General features: G+C 38.5%; 1 protein-coding gene across 1 annotated transcript in view; it reads left to right on the top strand.

Moving 5' to 3' along the window:
• LOC107699258 (mediator of RNA polymerase II transcription subunit 13-like) overlaps positions 1-19,051 on the top strand; it is a 104,581-nt gene that overhangs the window by 2,281 nt on the left and 83,249 nt on the right. Inside the window, exon 2 of the mRNA XM_016500454.1 lies at positions 3,441-3,675. Coding sequence (XP_016355940.1) covers positions 3,441-3,675 — 235 coding nt within the window. The remainder of the gene's footprint in view (positions 1-3,440; positions 3,676-19,051) is intronic.

Here is a 19,051-nt window from a genome sequence, read left to right as displayed (position 1 = left end):
CATTCCTGGAGCCTGCAGGGTTGTTTACGGCACTTTTCTGCTCTAAACACACACACACTTTTACACACATACTGGTGTCCCATTGACTTATATTGTTCTGAGATGAAGCTAATTATAATTACTATGGACCAGCCCTGCATTTTTAGATTTGAAAAAATATTTTTTTCATTTTAGATTGATTTGTTCTGTGTATGCAATTTTTGCTATATTTGACATTTTCAGAAACGTGTCCTTCACTAGTACAACAAAACAAGTACACAGACACACTCTCACGAACAGTGTCAAGGCCTTGCGGTGAATTATATAACTTCAGCTTATCCAGTTTAATGCCTGCTCTGTTTTATTACTGCCACAGCACAATCTCTGATATTGTCTGAAGATGGATGGCTCCACTGAGAGCTTGTTTGCACACTTTACTGAATGTATTGCTTGATGATTTGAATATGAATAGTTGCAGTTTTCCAGAAACTCATTTGCGCGCTCAGTCTTGGAAGAGGCCTTTTTTTTTTTTTTTGGTTACAGGTGTGCCAACTTTTTTTTTTCCTCCTCACGTTTTCCCCCAATGTCATTTACTTTTGTTTTATGTGAGGTCTGTGAAATGTTCAGATAATAAAAGCCTCACTGATTTGATTTGATCATGCAGAACAGCCCATCTGCATATTTCTCTGTACGTGTAAGCTCTTAAAGTGTTTGACCCCGTTTTGTTTTGCTTGGTGTAATTTTAGCACACCACTGTAAGGCTCGGCTCATGGGAAACTCTGTCTCACCTCAGCACACACATTTGCTGCCTCATAACACATGCTCATCTAAGTTTTAGTGCATAATATTAGCCAAGCAGGTGGAGTAAATATGATTTTGAAATTGAGCAAGGAACTTTAATAAGCATCAGCCAACATCTTTTTAGCCAACAAGATTGTATTAAATGTTTGTTTATTCACTTTATTTATGTCTTGAAAAAGTGCTTGCCAGAGGTGAGCTTTAATGTTGTCGGTTGCACATTTTCATGCAATACGTTGCAGATAAATTGTGGCTTCCTGAGATTGACATTTCACGTTTTGTTGTACTAGTTGGGTTAGTGAGGTCGTTATGCTTGTGAAAATCTTTTGAAGATGAAATCTTTCAGTTAAATGGATTGAAAACAGTCACAGTTTTTATCTTGAGTACATGTGAAGCTATTTTCCTGTCATTGGATCGTCTCCAGGGGCTATTGGTCTTTGGGCACTGATTGACTTTTTTGAGTGGCTGAAGCAATGTGAGACAGACGCTATTGATAAGCATCTCTTGGGAGTGAGAGCAACAGAGAAAGCATCCAATAATTTCGGGCCATGAGATGGAGTGCGTCTCAAGGAGGTTGTTGGTGTCACTTCACCTGTAGCTCAGCTGTTTGCTTTGATTCTCCTGAGAAGCATCTGCTGTCGTTCCTGGCAGCACTCAGAAGAGTTCTTGTAAAACTTTAGTGAACTTTAGTGAGATGTTGTGACAAAGGAAGAAGTTATGTGGAGGGCCATGACCCAACAAACCACTCAAGTTTAAGTGGAAAGTCAAAGGAGCCAGATTCTACAAGCCGAACATGACTCCTGCCCTTAAAACACACACTCTTTCCATTGATGTTTTTGCATATTGTGGTTGTTTCTAATTTTACACCATCTTGAATTCCATCAAAAAAAGTTTCTTTTTGGAAAACAAGAATGTTGTTTTGGAAAAGTGGAGTGCTTCATGAGGTTGTTTACGTTCCTCTTACATTTCTGCCAATTTCTTCTTTATACCTTTAAGGCCATTCTGACTTTTTCCCCCCCTCGTCAGCTGTCAACGGTCTAAATTTCGACCGCTAGATTTGTCCCATTTTTAGTTTCAGTAACTAGTGTGTAGCAGCTTTTGCTGCTGTATTTTTTTTTCAGTGCATCCTCTGCAGATGTTCTCTTTGCATATTTTGCAGGTGTTTGATCTGCACTCCTAAGTCAGATGGAAATATTTTCCAACAGCTGCAACAAGTTTTACTTTGCAACAAATGAGCATTATTGTGAACATGACTGCGAACAACTGTTTTTTTCCATCTCTGTTTTTAGCTGGCAATGCACAAGAGAAAAACACAGTCCTTAGTAAGGTTGCTCCGATCAGAATTTTTGAAGCAGCATCTGCTGATACGATATATGTAATTATCTCACCTAGTATATGTTTGATCATGCAGTGCATATTTGTTTTTACAATGGGGCAGTTGCTGCACAATAGCTTACACACAGCGCAAGCCTGATTTTGTGAGCTGCATGTGAGGCAGCCTTATGTGTGTGTGCTTTGAGTGTGTGCATGAGCACACCGTCTCTAGGAGAGCGCGTGAGTGCTAAATGGTTTAAACACTGGCAAAACTTAAAAAGAAATGCAAATTATAAACTTTGGTGATGATGCGACACTACCTCGATTGTGCAAGTGACAATTCCTGTGTCAACTGTGCAGTGTGCAGCTCGTTTATAGTGCAGACACGATGTGGTAATTTGAAGCCATTTGCGCATTTTGAGAGGGAAAGAGGGAAAGAAAGAGTGTGCGGTGATTCACTCACGTTGTTTGTGAAATTACGCCTCACATAAAGTTTTCAAATTACTTTGTTAGTAAGTTAATAAAGAAATATGAATTGTACCTGACCTTCAACATTATAGTTATTTTACCTGTGAGACAGAGATTGAGACGGTGCCGCTGCATGTCATGCCAAATCTCTCACAGCATGCTGGCATGTCGTCAGCTCGAGATCAGCCTTTACAGAGACGGCCGATCAAACTTCCCAAAGCGATTATTAGCTGATAGTGATCAGTAGCCGATCAGTCGGAGCACCCCTAGTCGTTAGGCTTGCCAGTGGTTAGGGTTTTCAGATTATAACAGTTAATGTTTGTTTTTGTTCTGTTCACTTTATAAATGCTGCCGTCCAGGTTTATAAAAGCTGAGGTCTGCATGACCTGTCCTGCCAAGTCAATTAAGGATGTGCATAATAACATCACTCCATGTTTTATTTGTTAATTTGCGCTCTGATAATGTGATTTTTTTTATTCCCTTCCATATTTTGTTTCTGTTTTCTTTGCTTTTTTTGTATTAAAGGTCTGCTTGCTTTGGTCTTCAAAAACACTATTTTTTTTAAAGCCATTTTTATCTATCCTGTGCTTCACTCATTGTTTTTCTGATCTCTCCTATCTGTATCGGTCTGAGTGTGGCTGAGCATACAACAGATCATTAAGGCAGGATTAACTCCTGGGCTGGGGTCCATTAAGAATTTCATAGATTGAGCGCTGCTGGTCTAGGATCTGTTCTATCACATCAATGCCATTTATCTTCGGTCTTAAAACCAGATAATAGATCAGCACTAAGACTTTTAGATGCTGCTGAATATGTGTGTCTCTTCGACAGTGGTGAGCAGCCTTACTGACAAAAGCTAACACAATCTCTCTTTCTCACAGGCTGATTTGACAGGGATAAAATGGAAGAGGTACGTGTGGCAAGGTCCGACCTCGGCGCCCATCCTGTTCCCGGTCACCGAGGAGGACCCCATCCTCTGCAGCTTCAGCCGCTGTCTGAAGGCAGATGTGCTGAGCGTGTGGAGGCGGAGCCAGAGGCAGGGACGCCGGGAGCTGTGGCTCTTCTGGTGGGGTGACGATCCCAACTTCTCTGAACTCATCCACCACGAACTGACAGGTAAGCTTTTTAGCACAACTGAGTTTGTCCCAGCTGCCAACTTAGATAGCAAGTACTGGTGCTTTTGTATCAAGTTGATATATACATAAAAAAGATGTGGTGATATGGTATCATGGCACCACAAAGTACCTTTTCGTGCTGTCTAGGTAGGCAGCTCACTATGTTTCACTGACTTTTGTTTTGCGTTTTTCAGTTTTTCACTTTTTTCCTTTTCGCCCACTATATCTCTCTTTCTCTATCAACTGTGGTCTCTCTGAATTTCTTCCTCCTCCTTCCTCTCTCACACCCACACACTCTTTGCATGTGCATTTTAGTTACTTGTCATCAAAATGTGCCATAGGCCCAAGCTAAGGTCTTTGATTGTTTCTACAGTCCCAGTTTAGCAGTCAGTGTCTGTCGCTTGCGAATTAACCTAAAAAGTGTGCCATTAAGTTTATACATGCTACAATAATTTTAATGTTTACAAGAGCTGTTAGAGTGACAAAAATAGATCAAGAGCCTTCTGCTTGTGTTTGAACCGACTGGTCTGAAGGTGTTTGATTAATCTCTGTAGAAGTGATCACTTGTAGATCTGTGCGGCAGGAATGATGTGAAATGCCTTTATAATTGTGTTTTCTTTTAAGATCAGTTCTCGCTCTGCTAACCCTTACCTGAGGGTTATTGTTGTTTTGGGTTAGTGTTGCATTGTATGAAACAGGGCAGTGGAGTAGGGGTCTGCGATATATATAGTCTTTGACATTATCGAGTATTTTGCAAAAACCATTCAAAACATCCCTACAGAGCGCACGCATACATTACGTGAAGTCTAGACTAGTGCGTGTGCGCATTTAGTGTGTTTTCTTTCACTGCATGATTCAGTCTATTAAAATGCATTTAGAATGATCACAAATTCAAGACATGGCAGAAAATTTATATATTTATACCACTTCATATAGTTATTCAATTTCACACGAAGAGTGCCGTTTTTCTCCAAAAATCACCATGATTACAAATGTGACATTGAATTCAATAAACAATAAGCTAATTAAGAGACTTACGTTTTAGACACCATATTACTTGTTTTTGCTCTATTTCGCCAACAAAAATCATTCCGAATACAGCCAAGGTGCTGTTTTGTGTCTCTGAGCAACATGACGGTGTTTCGTTCTTGAATGAATCAACCGTTTAAATGATTCGGTTCAATCGCAATGACTCACTTATTAACAGTGATTTGCTGCCACCTGCTGGCGGTTTTCATTTCAAATTTCGGCTTTTTCTTTTTCTTTTCTTTTTTTTTTTTTGTTGATTTTTTTCATGTAAATTATCATTATCGATAAAATCCCATAAAATATCGAGATATAATTTTTTGTCAATATCGCACAGCCCTACAGTGGAGTCTGTGTGATGCCGTCACATCTCATCTGATGTGTGTGAGTGCAAATCCCTTGGTTTGAGAAAAGACAGAAATAGGAAATATCGAAGAAGTTTTGCCTCATTTTTATTTCTTAAGCTCTTTGAAGGATGGAATAATGAAGAGCATCGAAGCATGAACGAGCAGAGAGCATCATGGATGTCTGTGGAAAAGCTTTAATTTTCCACCTTTCTTTCCCTGCTTTTTTCCCCTTTCCTTTATGGACCAAAGAGATGGACCTGCCCCATCTTTATTCATGCCTTCTTTTACAGTGAGAAACGGAAGGAAAGAAAAATGGGATTATATAGAGAAATAGGAAGAGGCGATTTATTTATTTTTTCCTTTGTCTATTGATCCTCCCTCATTACCGTTCATTGTGCTGGAGGAGGGACAGAAATGGAGCCTTATGGGCAAAAGAATGACCAATTCACCCATTCTATAATATCCCTCTCCACAAGAGATATTGCTGTATTTTTCATTCGTTTGTGGAGATGTTTGCTATAATGGCTGCATCCCAGTTGTGCCTCATGACTAGGGATGGAATGCACACTTTTAGAAAAATGGCTTTATAAAGGTAAAAATGCCCATAAAAGGTAAAAGTCAATTTAAATTTATTGAAAAAAAAAAAGATGACCACCACACAGAATATGAAGAATATCAAAAACATTAGGAGTCAGCTGTCCACGGTAGCAAAATACACACTCAGCAAAATATCGTCTAATTATCGTTATCGATAAAATCCCATAAAATATCGAGATATAATTTGTCAATATCGCACACCCCTACAGTGGAGTCTGTGTGATGCCGTCACATCTCATCTGATGTGTGTGAGTGCAAATCCCTTGGTTTGATAAAAGACAGAAATAGGAAATATCGAAGAAGTTTTGCCTTATTTTTATTTCTTAAGCTCTTTGAAGGATGGAATAATGAAGAGCATCGAAGCATGAACGAGCAGAGAGCATCATGGATGTCTGCGGAAAAGCTTTCATTTTCCACCTTTCTTTCCCTGCTTTTTTCCCCCTTTATGGACCAAGGAGATGGACCTGCCCCATCTTTATTCATGCCTTCATCGTTTGTGGAAATGTTTGCTATAATGGCTGCATCCCACTTGTGCCTCATGACTAGGGATGGAACGATTACCGGTTTGATGATAAAATTCCCCACGGTTCCCCACGATTCGTATTAGTGTTTCATATTTTAACTACCATTAAAACCGTATTCGATTACCGTGATTTGAACAGTTGAGGATAAATAAATACTATCCAGCATAAAGCACAGTTTTAAGTAACAGTTTCACGTGTGCACAGCACCCAGAGTAGTTTCGTTTTGTGTGAAATCATGACGGAAAAGCTGAGAGGTTTTAAAGGGGTCATATGATGCGATTTCCTTTCTCTTTGGAGTGTTGCAAGCTGTTCGTGAACAGATAAGATCCCTAAAGTTGCAAAGACTGAAGTCCCAAACCCAAAGAGATATTCTTTAACACGCCCCCACATGTCTACGTCACGATGTGGGAAGATTTTTTTATATTTAAAGAATTTAAATATAAAAACAGGAGTTTTGAGCAGTGTAGAGTAGCGCTTGTTGTTTGTCATTTCTCCGATCACAAATGCAGACATGGTTTTATGTTTACGCAACGCAACACGTAAAAAGACAGTATAAGTCATCATCCGGGACACGGCATCACAGTATGGTAAGGGGTGTAACATTTCCGTCACACGCTTGAGGTATTCGGCCAATCACAACGCACTGGATAGTTGGCCAATCAGAGCACACCTCTCTTTTCAGACCGAAGAGCTTTGTAAAAATCGTCACGTTTCAGAAAGGCGGGGCATAGAGGAGAAACAATAATGTACAGTGTGTGGAAAATAATGTGTTTTTTGAACCTTAAACCGCATAAACACATTTCATTACACCAAATACACAAACTAATGTTCTTTTTAGCAACATCATATGACCCCTTTAAAAGAGTGCTAAGGGAATTATACAAAGGAATATATTAATGAATTGATTATATAAATGTACATCAGAAGGTTCTGATTATCTTCAGAAAAGATTTGATAGCATTTTGTTTTCATCTTTGCTCTATGTAATAACTATTAAAGTAGCAATGCTGCTTTGTCCAAGGAGATTACGGAAACCACTCTAATTCTATTGTTCCTTAAGCGCCACCTGCTGTCAGAGAGTGGATTCACAGAGCGTTACATTTACATTCAGTCTGTGTGCAGTTCCTGTCTGGCCAAAAAATGGACCGAATTTGCATGCCCTGCTGTAAATTTTGACCGGTTGATGAAAAACTAGCTTATGTGGATTCTACACATTTAAACAATTCGCATAAGCTATCTAGAATTATTTATGGAGCAGATAAAATACATATAATCATTTATTAATTATCATTTTGATTTAAACCTTTTCTTTAATGGCTGAAATGTGAGGTTTACCATTTTATAAAACTTTTTCAAAGCTTTATTTGAACATTTTGTACAAGCTATTAGATAAACTGTTGTCAGTTATGTTGTCATTTAAAATCCGGACATCATTGGTAATGTTATTATTTTAGTGTTTATGCAAACAAAAAGTAATTTTATTTATTGTTTGTTGATTTTAAATGCAAAACTTGAAACGATTTGTGTGTCAGAACTTTTTTTAACATTTCCAGCACATTTTAACAATACCGTGATAATACTGATAACCGTGATAATTTTGGTCACTATAATCGTGATAAGAAATTTTCATACCATTAAATCCCTACACATTACTCTCAGAGGAGAAGTCAGACATATGCTTCTCTCTTCCTCTTGACACCTCTTGTTTCTTTCTTCACTTGTTGGTCTCCAGAACAGGGTTCCCACAGTTCTGGAGACCAGAAATATCAAGGAAAATTTCGAATGATTTTTAGGGTGATCATAAATTTTTCAAGTTAAACCTAGCTCTACAATATTTATTTGGTAAGAGTTTACTGATCGCGAACAGCCAGAAAAGTCAAGGAAGTCTTTTAATTGCTCAAAAGGTGTAGGGAAAACTGTCAGAAGAGCTATATTCAAGTGTTAATTTTATTGCAGATGAAATTGCGTTTAATTTTATTTAAGTGCTAATCCAGATTTTCAAATGTTGCGTTAAGTGGTGTACTTTTAATTTGTTCCTCTTGTAGGCATCTGTGGTTCTTTGTTCATCTAATTCAGGATCAGATAAAGTGTCAAGCAGCCTGTTTCAGGACTAAATGTTATGCTTGCGGTCATCTTGAGATCAGCAGGGTCATAGCGACTTGACCGTATCTCCTTGTAACAGACGTGTGAACCTGCTGCTCGTTCAGCATCTCTCTTGACACATACTTCTTGATGTCTTTCTCACAAACACACATGCAGTCGTCTCTCTGCTGGCTCTCATACGAACACAGTGGACGGATGCAATAAACTTTAAGCTCTTAAGACACATGCGCGTAAATATATTCCCCTGAGCTGGACCACAGAGCACCTGATTTAGATCCCTACTGGCACCCTGGCAGTGAAGGTGTGAATCAGTGAACAGCAGGTCTAGTGAGACTTTAAAGGGCATAGAGAGAGTGAAAGATGGCACTATCACTTCTGTTGTATGGTTCACTTGAGGAACACATGTCTCAGAAGGTTTCAAGAAGCAAGTGAATGGGCTGGAATTCATGTGTCCTGCCATAATTAAATCTTGTGTAAAAAATACATCACAGGAGACTCATAAAAGCTTGAAAATCTGAGGATTTGCATTAGACATAGTGGCTAGAGCTGCATCACCATATTCTCCACTCTGTCTCAGCGGTTAAAACTCTGTTTACACCTGGTGTTAACATGCATCTCAAATAGTGATCGACCGATAAATCGGCCAATATTTGGCATTTTTTCAAATATCGGCATCGGCCGATAAGTTTTTCCTGTTTGGCCGATGGGTTCGAGGCGGGACTTTTATTTTGACGGTGCTGAGAACGGCAGCGCCTGGGCACACAGTGCTCACATTCTCCCTCTTGTTCGCTGTCATAGTTAACAGTTCTGTCCACGGACAGAAGTCTGTCTAATAATCAGATAGAACGGTTACACAAAGGAATTAAAATGTATACAAAAAAGTATTATAACGATTGCTTTTATATTATTAGTAATAGAAAAGCAAACATTATAATACTGTCTCGTTTGCCGTCAGCATTCAGCAAATACGCATTTAAATCATTTGAACAAATCTTTGAATGTCTATTAATGAACATTTAATTTCACAAACCTTGCAAACTTAGTCGAATCTAGTTGAGATCTTGTGAAGTGTGCATTTGTATCCTGCATGATCGCGTATGCTCTGCGTGACGGTCGGTCTGTGTGAATTGAATGCGGACAGGAGGAGAGTTCAGCTTCACTGGAGATGCGCGATCGACAAAATTTAAACTCGTGATTTCAAATTATGCTGCGCTTTATCCATTTGACCCACTGTCATATTCATGTCATTTTCACTGTGTGCTGCATGTAAAATGACTGGTACCTTGGCTTTATTTGAAAAAATATGATTCCCAATGCACACAAACTTCCCAGATTACTTAGTGCCCTGTTGGTTACAATGTTGACGTTTTATTAAATATTTTTTTATTTGTGAAAAATACATTGTCATTTAAAGTATAAGTATGTTTATTTTACACATTTATTTTTAAATACATTTTCAAATGATTTCAAATTTCTTAAATATTAATTAAAATAAATAAAATTATATCGGCTTTATATCGGCCATTGGCCACCATGCTTTCCAAGATATCGGCATCGGCTGTCAAAAAAAACAATATCGGTCGACCACTAATCTCAAATACATCTCTTGTGACCACTTGTCACATATTATGGCAGTGTTACTTGATGCTGATAGTCAAAACACTCTACCGTACTCAAAAGTTTTGGGGTCTGTAAGATTTTTAAAACGTTTTTGAAAGAAGTCTCTTATGCTCACCAAAGCTGCATTTCTTTTAATCAAAAATACAGTAAAACAGTAATATTGTGAAATATTAACATTTAAAATTAATTTAAAATGCTATTTATTCATGTGATGGCAAAGCTGAAATTTTAGCAGTGCAGCCATTTCTCCATTTCTTAAATTTTTTTAAAGAGATTTCAGTTATTTTAGTCAAGTTCTTGTATTAACTGAACTTGATGTGATGTAACAGGCTTTTTTTCCTGATCAGATGGGTTTCTTTTAAAGCATCATCTAACTGTTGAAGTTTAAATCTGTCTTTTTAGCACCATTATTAATTTACAGTTGAGTAGGTAGTTTGGTATGCATTAGTGTTTACATTACAAATACAGTGTGGTCACATGATTTTTTTACTTTCGTAGAGTGTGGTTTTAATAATGTGATCCACAAATTTTTTGAACCACGTTTTAGGGATGTAACGATTACTGGTTTGACGATAAATCATGATAAAATTCCCCACGGTTAGTATTACCGTTTCATCTTTTAATTATCATTAAAACCGTATTAGATTACCACGATTTGAACAACTCGCGATAAATAAATACTGTCCAGCATAAAGCACAGTTTTAAGTAACAGAATAGGGCATTCTAAGTCAATATACTGCAGTATTTCCTCTCTCAATCAGTAGAAAATATGGTTAACACCCGGTCATGCATGAAAAAAAAATACCGTCATGTACCGTTAAACCGGTATCATCTTGAAAAATACCGTGATATCAATTTTTGGTCATACCACCCAGCACTAATTAAAACCGTATTAGATTACTGCGATTTGAACAACTCGCGACAAATAAATACTGTCCAGCATAAAGCAGTTTCCAGTTAGTCTCACATGCGCACAGCACGTAGAGTAGTTTCGTTTTGAGTGAAAACAGGGCGGAAAAGCTGGGAGGTTTTAAAAGAGTGCTAAGGGAATTATACAAATTAATATATGAATGAATTATATGAATGTACCTCTGAAGGTTCTGACTGTCTTCAGAAACGATTCAATGGCATTTTGTTTTCATCTTCGCTCCATGTAATACCTAAAGGAAGTGTTCTTAATTGCAATACTGCTTTGTCCACGGAGTTTACGGGAAACAGCTTTTCCATAAGCACCACCTGCTGTCAGCGAGTGGATTTACAGAGACTTATATTTACATACAGCCTGTGTGCAATTTTTGTCTGGCCAAAAACAGACTGAATTTGCATGCCCTGCTGTAAATTTTGACCGGTTGATGAAAAACAAGCTTATGTGGATTCTACACATTTAAACAATTCAGATAAGTTATCTAAAATTATTTATGGAGCAGATAAAATACATATAATTTATTAATCAATTAGCATTTTGACTTATATCTTTTCTTTTATTTAAAGGCTGAAATGTGAGGTTTACCTTTTTATGAAACTTTTTCAAAGCTTTATTTGAACATTTATATTAGATATTTCAACATGCTATTAAACTGTTGTCAGTCAAGTTGTCATTTAAAATCCGAACATCATTGGTAATGTTATTGTTTTAGTGATTATGCAAACAAAAAGTCATTTTATTTGTTGTTTGTTGATTTTTAAATATAAAACTTGAAGTGATTTATGTGTCGGTACTTTTTTAACATCTCCAGCACATTTGAACAATACCGTGATAATACGGATAACCTTGATAATTTTGGTCACTATAATCGTGATAAGAAATTTTCATACCGTTACATCCCTACCACGTTTACATTTGTATTCAGCTTGGCCCACTTGTGATTGGATGTTAATACAATAGTGTAACTCAAGAGGCTTTGTCTGGGGCTGTTTCAGCTCAGATGTTGGTGTCTCCACATGTTTATCCATCCATGTATGTTTCTTCTCATAGTTTACTCCCTCGTCAAATCTGCAGCTTGTTAAAAGTCTTAAAATTTTGCGGCAAGTGCCATTCCTGTCTGCTAACTAATCATTCCCGTCCCAAGGGAAGAGCAAGTGAAGGAAGAACTTGATGGATCTTCTGAAGCCTTGTCACCGAGCGAGTGGAAGAAAACATGGAGTGCTGTTTCAGAGATGTAATGAGACAGGAGGCCATTTGACTGATGTTTGAGAGGCAACTTTACCCGACTCTGAATGGAACGCGGGAGAGAGCCAATCCCAGCGCTCCGCTTGCTATGTGATGGAATGATCTGGAATAACCGAACTGCCATTGGAGTAAATGAGCATCTCCTCGGTAGACCACGGCCCTCTATTTTTATGTAAATGTCCGATCGCCTCCCCTCCCCCTTGCTGCTCTCTGTTCCCATCGGTGGCACTTGCTGATGTCGGTTCTATCCAGGGGCATCCACAGAACGAGACATGAATAAGGTCTTTTATCCCTCCTACTTTGTCTCTTTTTCTCCCTCCCCTCTGCTTTTCCTCTCTCTCCCTTTTGCCTCCCTCCTTCTCTTTTTTTCCTTTCCTCTCTCTTTGATCTTTTTTGCATAGAAATTAAGGAGCTGTTGTCTGTCTGTAAGGGTAATTGCTGTAGGGCTCATTTCTTCCTCATTTTTCCTCCTCTGACACTCGTCTGCTACACTCTCTCGCTCCCTCCCCCGTCTGCCAGTCTCTCTGTGGTGCGAGTTGTGCTGGCAGCTTCTCTCTCCCTTCCTTTTTCTTCCTGTTCTCTCTCTCCCTCCTCTGGGTTTTTTCGTGAGGGCTACCTGTTTACCGCATAGCTCAAAGACAGCTGCTGGTGATAACCCATTATGCTGAAGGCTGACGGGCTTTCAAGCTACAAAATTAGGGCTCATAGTCATACCGACATTTTTGCTTTAATGACATGTTTAAATTTATGATTTGAGGAAAAAGGGAAGCGCTGTCTTTACTAATAGAGTATTGTCTTCCATATATTGGTTTACAACATAAGACAGTATACAGAAGTTTGTTAAAGATGAAGTGTGTTTTATGAGGCACTAGTGGCTCTAAAAAATTGAGATGGGTTTTTCCACCAAAATTATAATTTTTTTTTTGTCTTTTACAACCGAATTTTATTTACTACTACTTCTAACTATTATTATTATTATTATTATTATTTTCTTTCACAACCAAATTTTATTTATTTATTATTATTATTACCATTATTTATTTTCTTTTACAACCAAATTTTATTTAGCTATTTAATTATTTGTTTTGTTTTGTTTGACAACTATTCAGTCATTCAAAAATATTGGGCAAACCTATTTTGGGTCATTCTTAAGTTTTTGCTGTGTGGGGCCACTATAAAACTTAACTGTTCCATGTAGTATAGAAATTACACATTGGACCTTTAATATGTCTGCTAGTGTTAGTTGGAGCAGTAAGCCAAGTATACTGAGAGCCTGTCAGACGCAGTAATTACAGATCAGCTTCTGAGAGTCTCCCACCAACATAATGACACAAGTTGTGATGAACACTTTATTTAGTATTTGTCCGGGTGTCACGTAGGCCATGACTCTTAAGCACACTGGTGGTGTGTTTGCGGTTTGACTGGAGCTGTTTGTCAGGCACATGAGCCGTGCATTTAAGAGCAGGAATCTTCTGTTGGCAAGCTGTGTGTAGTGTGACCCCTCGGGCCACAGAGCTGAGCCGCTCAGAGAAAAGGTTCTTTGAAAACATGTTGGATCCCATCGACACCGAGAGAACTGAGTGCACTGGAGGAGATGATGTCTTCTGTTGGCTTCCTCTGACATCACTGCGTGTCTGAAGACTGTAGGGGCGGTTGTGAGTTCAACCCAGGCAGGCCATTTGTAAATCCTCTGCTTCAGGGCTCGCAAAATTTCAAAATCCCTGGTAGCACTTCGGGCAGGTACTCTTCAGATTGTGGTAGCCCGAAAATTAATTGAGCTAGCCCAAATAAAAAGAGACCTTTTTTTTTTTTTTTTTAAATGTAGAAAATCAGATAGGAGTTTAAATGTCAATCAAAAATATTTTCAATACACAAATATCAACAAATATGAAGGAAGGAATTTTATTTCACTATTTACAGGGTATCTGCAGAATTAAAAAAAAAAAATTAAAGGCAATTTATGACCCATTTTAAGAGCTGCACATGTAAAATGAACACAGTATGAGTGGGGTTGGACAATGACAATGTCTATGGTAACATACAGTATTGAGCCATAAAATTACAAGATTTACAGTTCAGATACAGGTTTTCACAAAAACAAAAAATGTATACAACAGCATTTCAGCCTTTAGACCATTTTTATGAAAAGGGATAAATCAGGCATATAAATTGTCAATTTAAAGCGTTTAAATATTACTATCTTGTTTAGATTTTTAGAAGGCACATTAACTTCTTTCTCATTTACAACTCTGTGTTTGCTGCGTAAAATCATGAGTTGATATTTGCATTGATCTGACCATAAACAGCAAGAAAGGCTTATTGGAAATACAAATTCATTCTCTGCCACGAGGTGGTGCTTTAGGAGCACCGAAATATTGTGGTTTCCGCGGTAATGGCTGTACACAAAGCAGCTCCGCGCTCATAAACTCTGCTTTATCAGGAATTATAGGTAAAATTAAATTTCATTCTCTGCCATGAGGTGGTGCTTTAGGAGCGCTGAAAAATTGTCGTTTCCATCGGTAAGGGATGTGTACACAAAGCAGCTCTGCGCTCAAAAACGCTGCTTTATCAGGAATTATGTCAAATTAAATTAAAATGCCAACGACACGTTTCTGAGGACAGTCGGTTCCCTTCAGATACATTCAAATAAAGACATCCACACCAGGTTTTGATGTGAAATGTGCAGCGCTCATATTTATTCAGTGACATCATTGCCTTTTGAAGTTTAATCCAGCCGTATCGCAATGCTTGTCTTTCCGTCCCCAACTGGAAGACCTCTTGAAATTATAATTAAGATATTTCTTATACCATTTAACATATTGAAAACTTTTTATGGCCTTAAGTTTGATACGACTCACTTTAGGAGTTTTTAAGGACCTGTGGGAGATCTGCATTTAAGATAGCCCGTCGGGCAGAGTGGTGATACATTTTGGTAGCCCAACTGGAAAACACAATAGCCCCAGGACGTCGGGCTAGCGATTTTGCGAGCCCTGTGCTTGCTTCAACCTTTGACCCATGGCTGGAGAGCTTTGCCTCCAACAGGAAATTATGTCAGATACAAAAGGAAATAATACAAGTTCCTTTGCTTCAGAAGGTGCGTTATCATCATTCTCAATTTCCCCCAACCTTCCGCCGTTTCCTCAGTTTTAAACAGACTTTGGATACCACAACAGTCAAGCATCATGATCAGACAGTCACACATTGTGCCAGATGCCTACCAGAAAACAGCATGGGTCTTGTACAAACACATTCTGTTTAGTGATAAGACATTTCTAGGTCACCTGAAATTGGTGTTATTTCATTTGTTTTATTGAAGGAGAAAGATTTGGGTTGGTTTACACTGCTGGTGGTTTGCTGCTCGGCATAACTCGCAAAGCTCCTCTTTGTTCTTCTCTCCGCGTGTGTGAGGTATGATTTGTATTTTTCCCCCTGTTAATCTTGTTGTGCCGTTTGACAGTTAAAGGGCTTTGTTGCAAGACTGTGTGTTATTTCTGTAATGCAGGGCTTTGGCTGTTTCTGTTGAAATGTGCAATTGCTGTTGTCAATAACAATCTATTTTATGCCCTTACCAGTAATGCTTGCAAACATCAGTTTACATTGTGCTTGAAAGTTGCTTGTGTTTGGGTTAATGGTCAAAACCTGCAGACATGTGAAATAGATCAATGATTATCTGTCCCTTTTAGCAGGAAGGAACCTGATTTAAACCTGTTTATGGTGGTTTTTGGACAGTCGATGAGAAGCATTTTCAGTAAAGATGCACCAATACAGAGTTTTTGGTAATGCTTAAGACTTTTTTTTCAGGATTCTTTAAAAATTGAAAGTTTAAAAGAACAGCGTTTATATGAAATACATATTTTTTTTAGGGCTGCAACAACTAATCAATAAAATCGATTATTATCGATTATGAAAATCATCGACAACGATTAGGGGCGATATGGGCTTTAAAATATATCACGATGATTTCTGATATTTATTGCGATAACGATATCAATGACGATAATTTAGGGAATCCTGTTTCTTTAGAGCAGTGGTCACCAACCTTTTTAGGCCCAAGATCCCTGACCTCGGCCTTTATGAAAGACAAGATCTACCTATTGAAGAATTGATAGAAAAAGACATCCCAGACTGTACTTCAAATTTGAGGCATTTTACTTAGTATTTTAATTAGTGATGCGCCGATCATAGCTGATTCAGAATTCAGATTTTCTTTTTCTCACCTGGCACCTGGCAAACTCAACTATTTGTATTACAGTCTAATCTAGTCCACCTTAATTAAATGTAATGCACTGCTGTGCTACTACAGGTATTTTGAACAGTGCAACAAAATACTGTAATAAATGTATTGTTCATTGTTTGTTCATGATAGTTATTACATTAACTAACATTAACTAATAGACCCTTATTGAAAAGTGTTACCTTAAAGGGGTCCATATGATGCTGTTAAAAAGAACATTATTTTGTGTATTTGGTGTAGCTATTATTATCAGAGCATATGAGCAGAGCATAGCATAGCAGAGCATAGCGTCACTGAAGGTAGCATTATTTTACCAGCGTTGCCCAATACAGCCAAAGAGTATAGGGCTTCTATACTCTTTGGTACAGCTGAACTAGCCTACACCATGTTACAGCACAGTAGCGCTACTGCAAACCGGAACAAGTAGGCCTATACTGCATAGAAATTTCCTGTCAGCGCGTTATTTGAGCGGACTTTGCTTTTTCGATGAGCATGAGCGGTACACGAGCGGAACGAACATTCATAGATCGGAATATTGAGTGGAGCGTCAAACGGACGAGCGCAGTGACGAGGAGAGTGAAACATGCGCGCTGAACACTGCCGGGCGGGGCCATATATATTATTATTATTATTATTATTATATGTAGCCTATATTTTCGGTGCATCCCTACTTACATCCCCTCCTTGTTTACAAATCTGAACTAAGTCCATACATCCGATTTAAGCGCGGACGGGGCTTTCCTGATAACATTCCGCGATGCTGCCCTCTTTATTTTACTAACTTACTGCATGCTGAAGGTGACCCAGCTGACCTCACCAGAAAAAAACTCAACACCACCATCTAGTGGATTGTAAAGAAATTGATTTTATTATTCTACCAAATAGTATAATTAAAGATCGATACTTGGCGTCCGTGTATCGATACAGTATTGCAGCGGAAAATATCGCGATACTATGCTGTATCGATTTTTTTCCCCCACCCCTAAAATGAATCCGTCTTATGAGTGGCAGCATAAGTAAACTGACGGAATTATAACTACTAGGCCTATTTTTTTTTTTGTTTTTTGGTTACAAACTAGAAGTGCTAAGTTTCATAATTTATGAAACATGTTCATGATATAAGAACTGGTAGAGATGTCATAAATGGTATTGGTTGTAATCAGTATTGATGATTATTGTTCTCATTAATCTGTCTCTGAAATGCACCTAGAATTTTCAGCAAGAGCTGTTTGTTGTGTCTGTGCTGCTGTAACTATGGTGTGGTCAGACTTGTTCACCCTGTCCTGATGATGCTTTGGCTTTTGTTAATTTTTTTGTTAATTAACTCCCCAAACCAGGGAAGAGGGGGAGCTCTGCCTTCTCTTCCCTCCATCTTTATGCTTCTCTTTTCTTAGCATTTCTCTCTTTTTTTGCTGTCCTCTCCCCTTGCTGTCATCTTTGGAAATAGTTATTAATTAGTAATTGAAGCTCTCCGGTAGGGCTGAACGATTAATTGCGTTTGCGATAATATCGCGATATGAAAAAACGAAAATATTTTTCAATCGCAGAGGCTGCGATTACACTCGGTCACGTGACACGCGAGAGTAAAGAGGTGTGTTTGACTTTAAGATTGATCGGTGTATGACATCAAAGTATGCCGAGAGAAAGCATGGAGACGTCCCGCTCTCTTATAGCTCTTGCAGTACTTTGATGACACACACCCATCGGTCTAAGCAGTGCTGCTTCAAGTCGAGCGCGGGCCATCAGCAGAAAAAGAAAAGAACAGTAAACAGCCAAAGGACTAGTGGTCCTAGTGGGGATATTTGGCATTTTTCAAATATCGGCATCGGCCGATAAGTTTTTCTGCCTGGCCGATGTGTTCGAGGTGCTCCGGACTTTTATTTTGACGGCGCTGAGAGTGTTCACATTCTCCCTCTTCATTGTTTGTTGTCGTCGTTTAACAGTTCTGCCTAATACAGATAGAAGTCTGTTTAATAATCAGATAGAACTGTTGAACAAATGAATTAAAAGATATACAAAAAGTATTATAACAATTGCTTTTATATTATTAGTAACAGAAAGGCAGACATAATGCTTTCTCGTTTGCCGTCAGCATTCAGCAAATACCATTTAAACAAACCTTTAAATGACTAATGAACATTTAATTTCACAAACCTTGCAGACTTAGTCGAATCCAGCTGTGAGATCTTGTGAAGTGTGCATTTGTATATTGCCTGATCGCGTGTGCTCTGCGTGACAGTCGATCCGTGCGAATTGAATCCAGACAGGAGGAGAATTCAGCTTCACTGGAGACGCGTGATCAACTTTAAACTCGTTATTTCAAACTATGCTGATTTATGCATTTGCGCATTGTAGGGCTGCACGATATATCGAAATTATCGAAATATCGCAAATGTAAATATCGCAATATGCATATAGCAACAGCGTGCGATATCATTATCATTTTAATAATAGGCTACTTAAATCAAAACATTGCAAAAGGTCAAAGTTTTAGTTTGACGCATATAGCAGAGAATTGCTTGACGTTAAAAAGAGTTGTTAAGTACAATAAGTTGCAGAAGACAACTCTTTGCCGCCTCGTCTTGCTGTCTGACTCACACCTGAAGCGCGTGCACAAGCCGCATCTCGCACAGCGTCTCTTCAGTTCTGCCGCACACGTGCAAAGCGCGCGCACGCACAGAGAGACGCGTTTCAGACGGCGCGCGAACACCGAGTTGATTCGTCTTGCATCTCCCCATGTTTTAACAGACAAATA

The sequence above is a fragment of the Sinocyclocheilus anshuiensis genome, unplaced genomic scaffold (assembly GCF_001515605.1).
Source record: "Sinocyclocheilus anshuiensis isolate Anshui unplaced genomic scaffold, SAMN03320099.WGS_v1.1 scaffold334, whole genome shotgun sequence".
Lineage (NCBI taxonomy): Eukaryota > Metazoa > Chordata > Actinopteri > Cypriniformes > Cyprinidae > Sinocyclocheilus > Sinocyclocheilus anshuiensis.
This window is presented reverse-complemented; position numbering and strand designations above follow the sequence as displayed.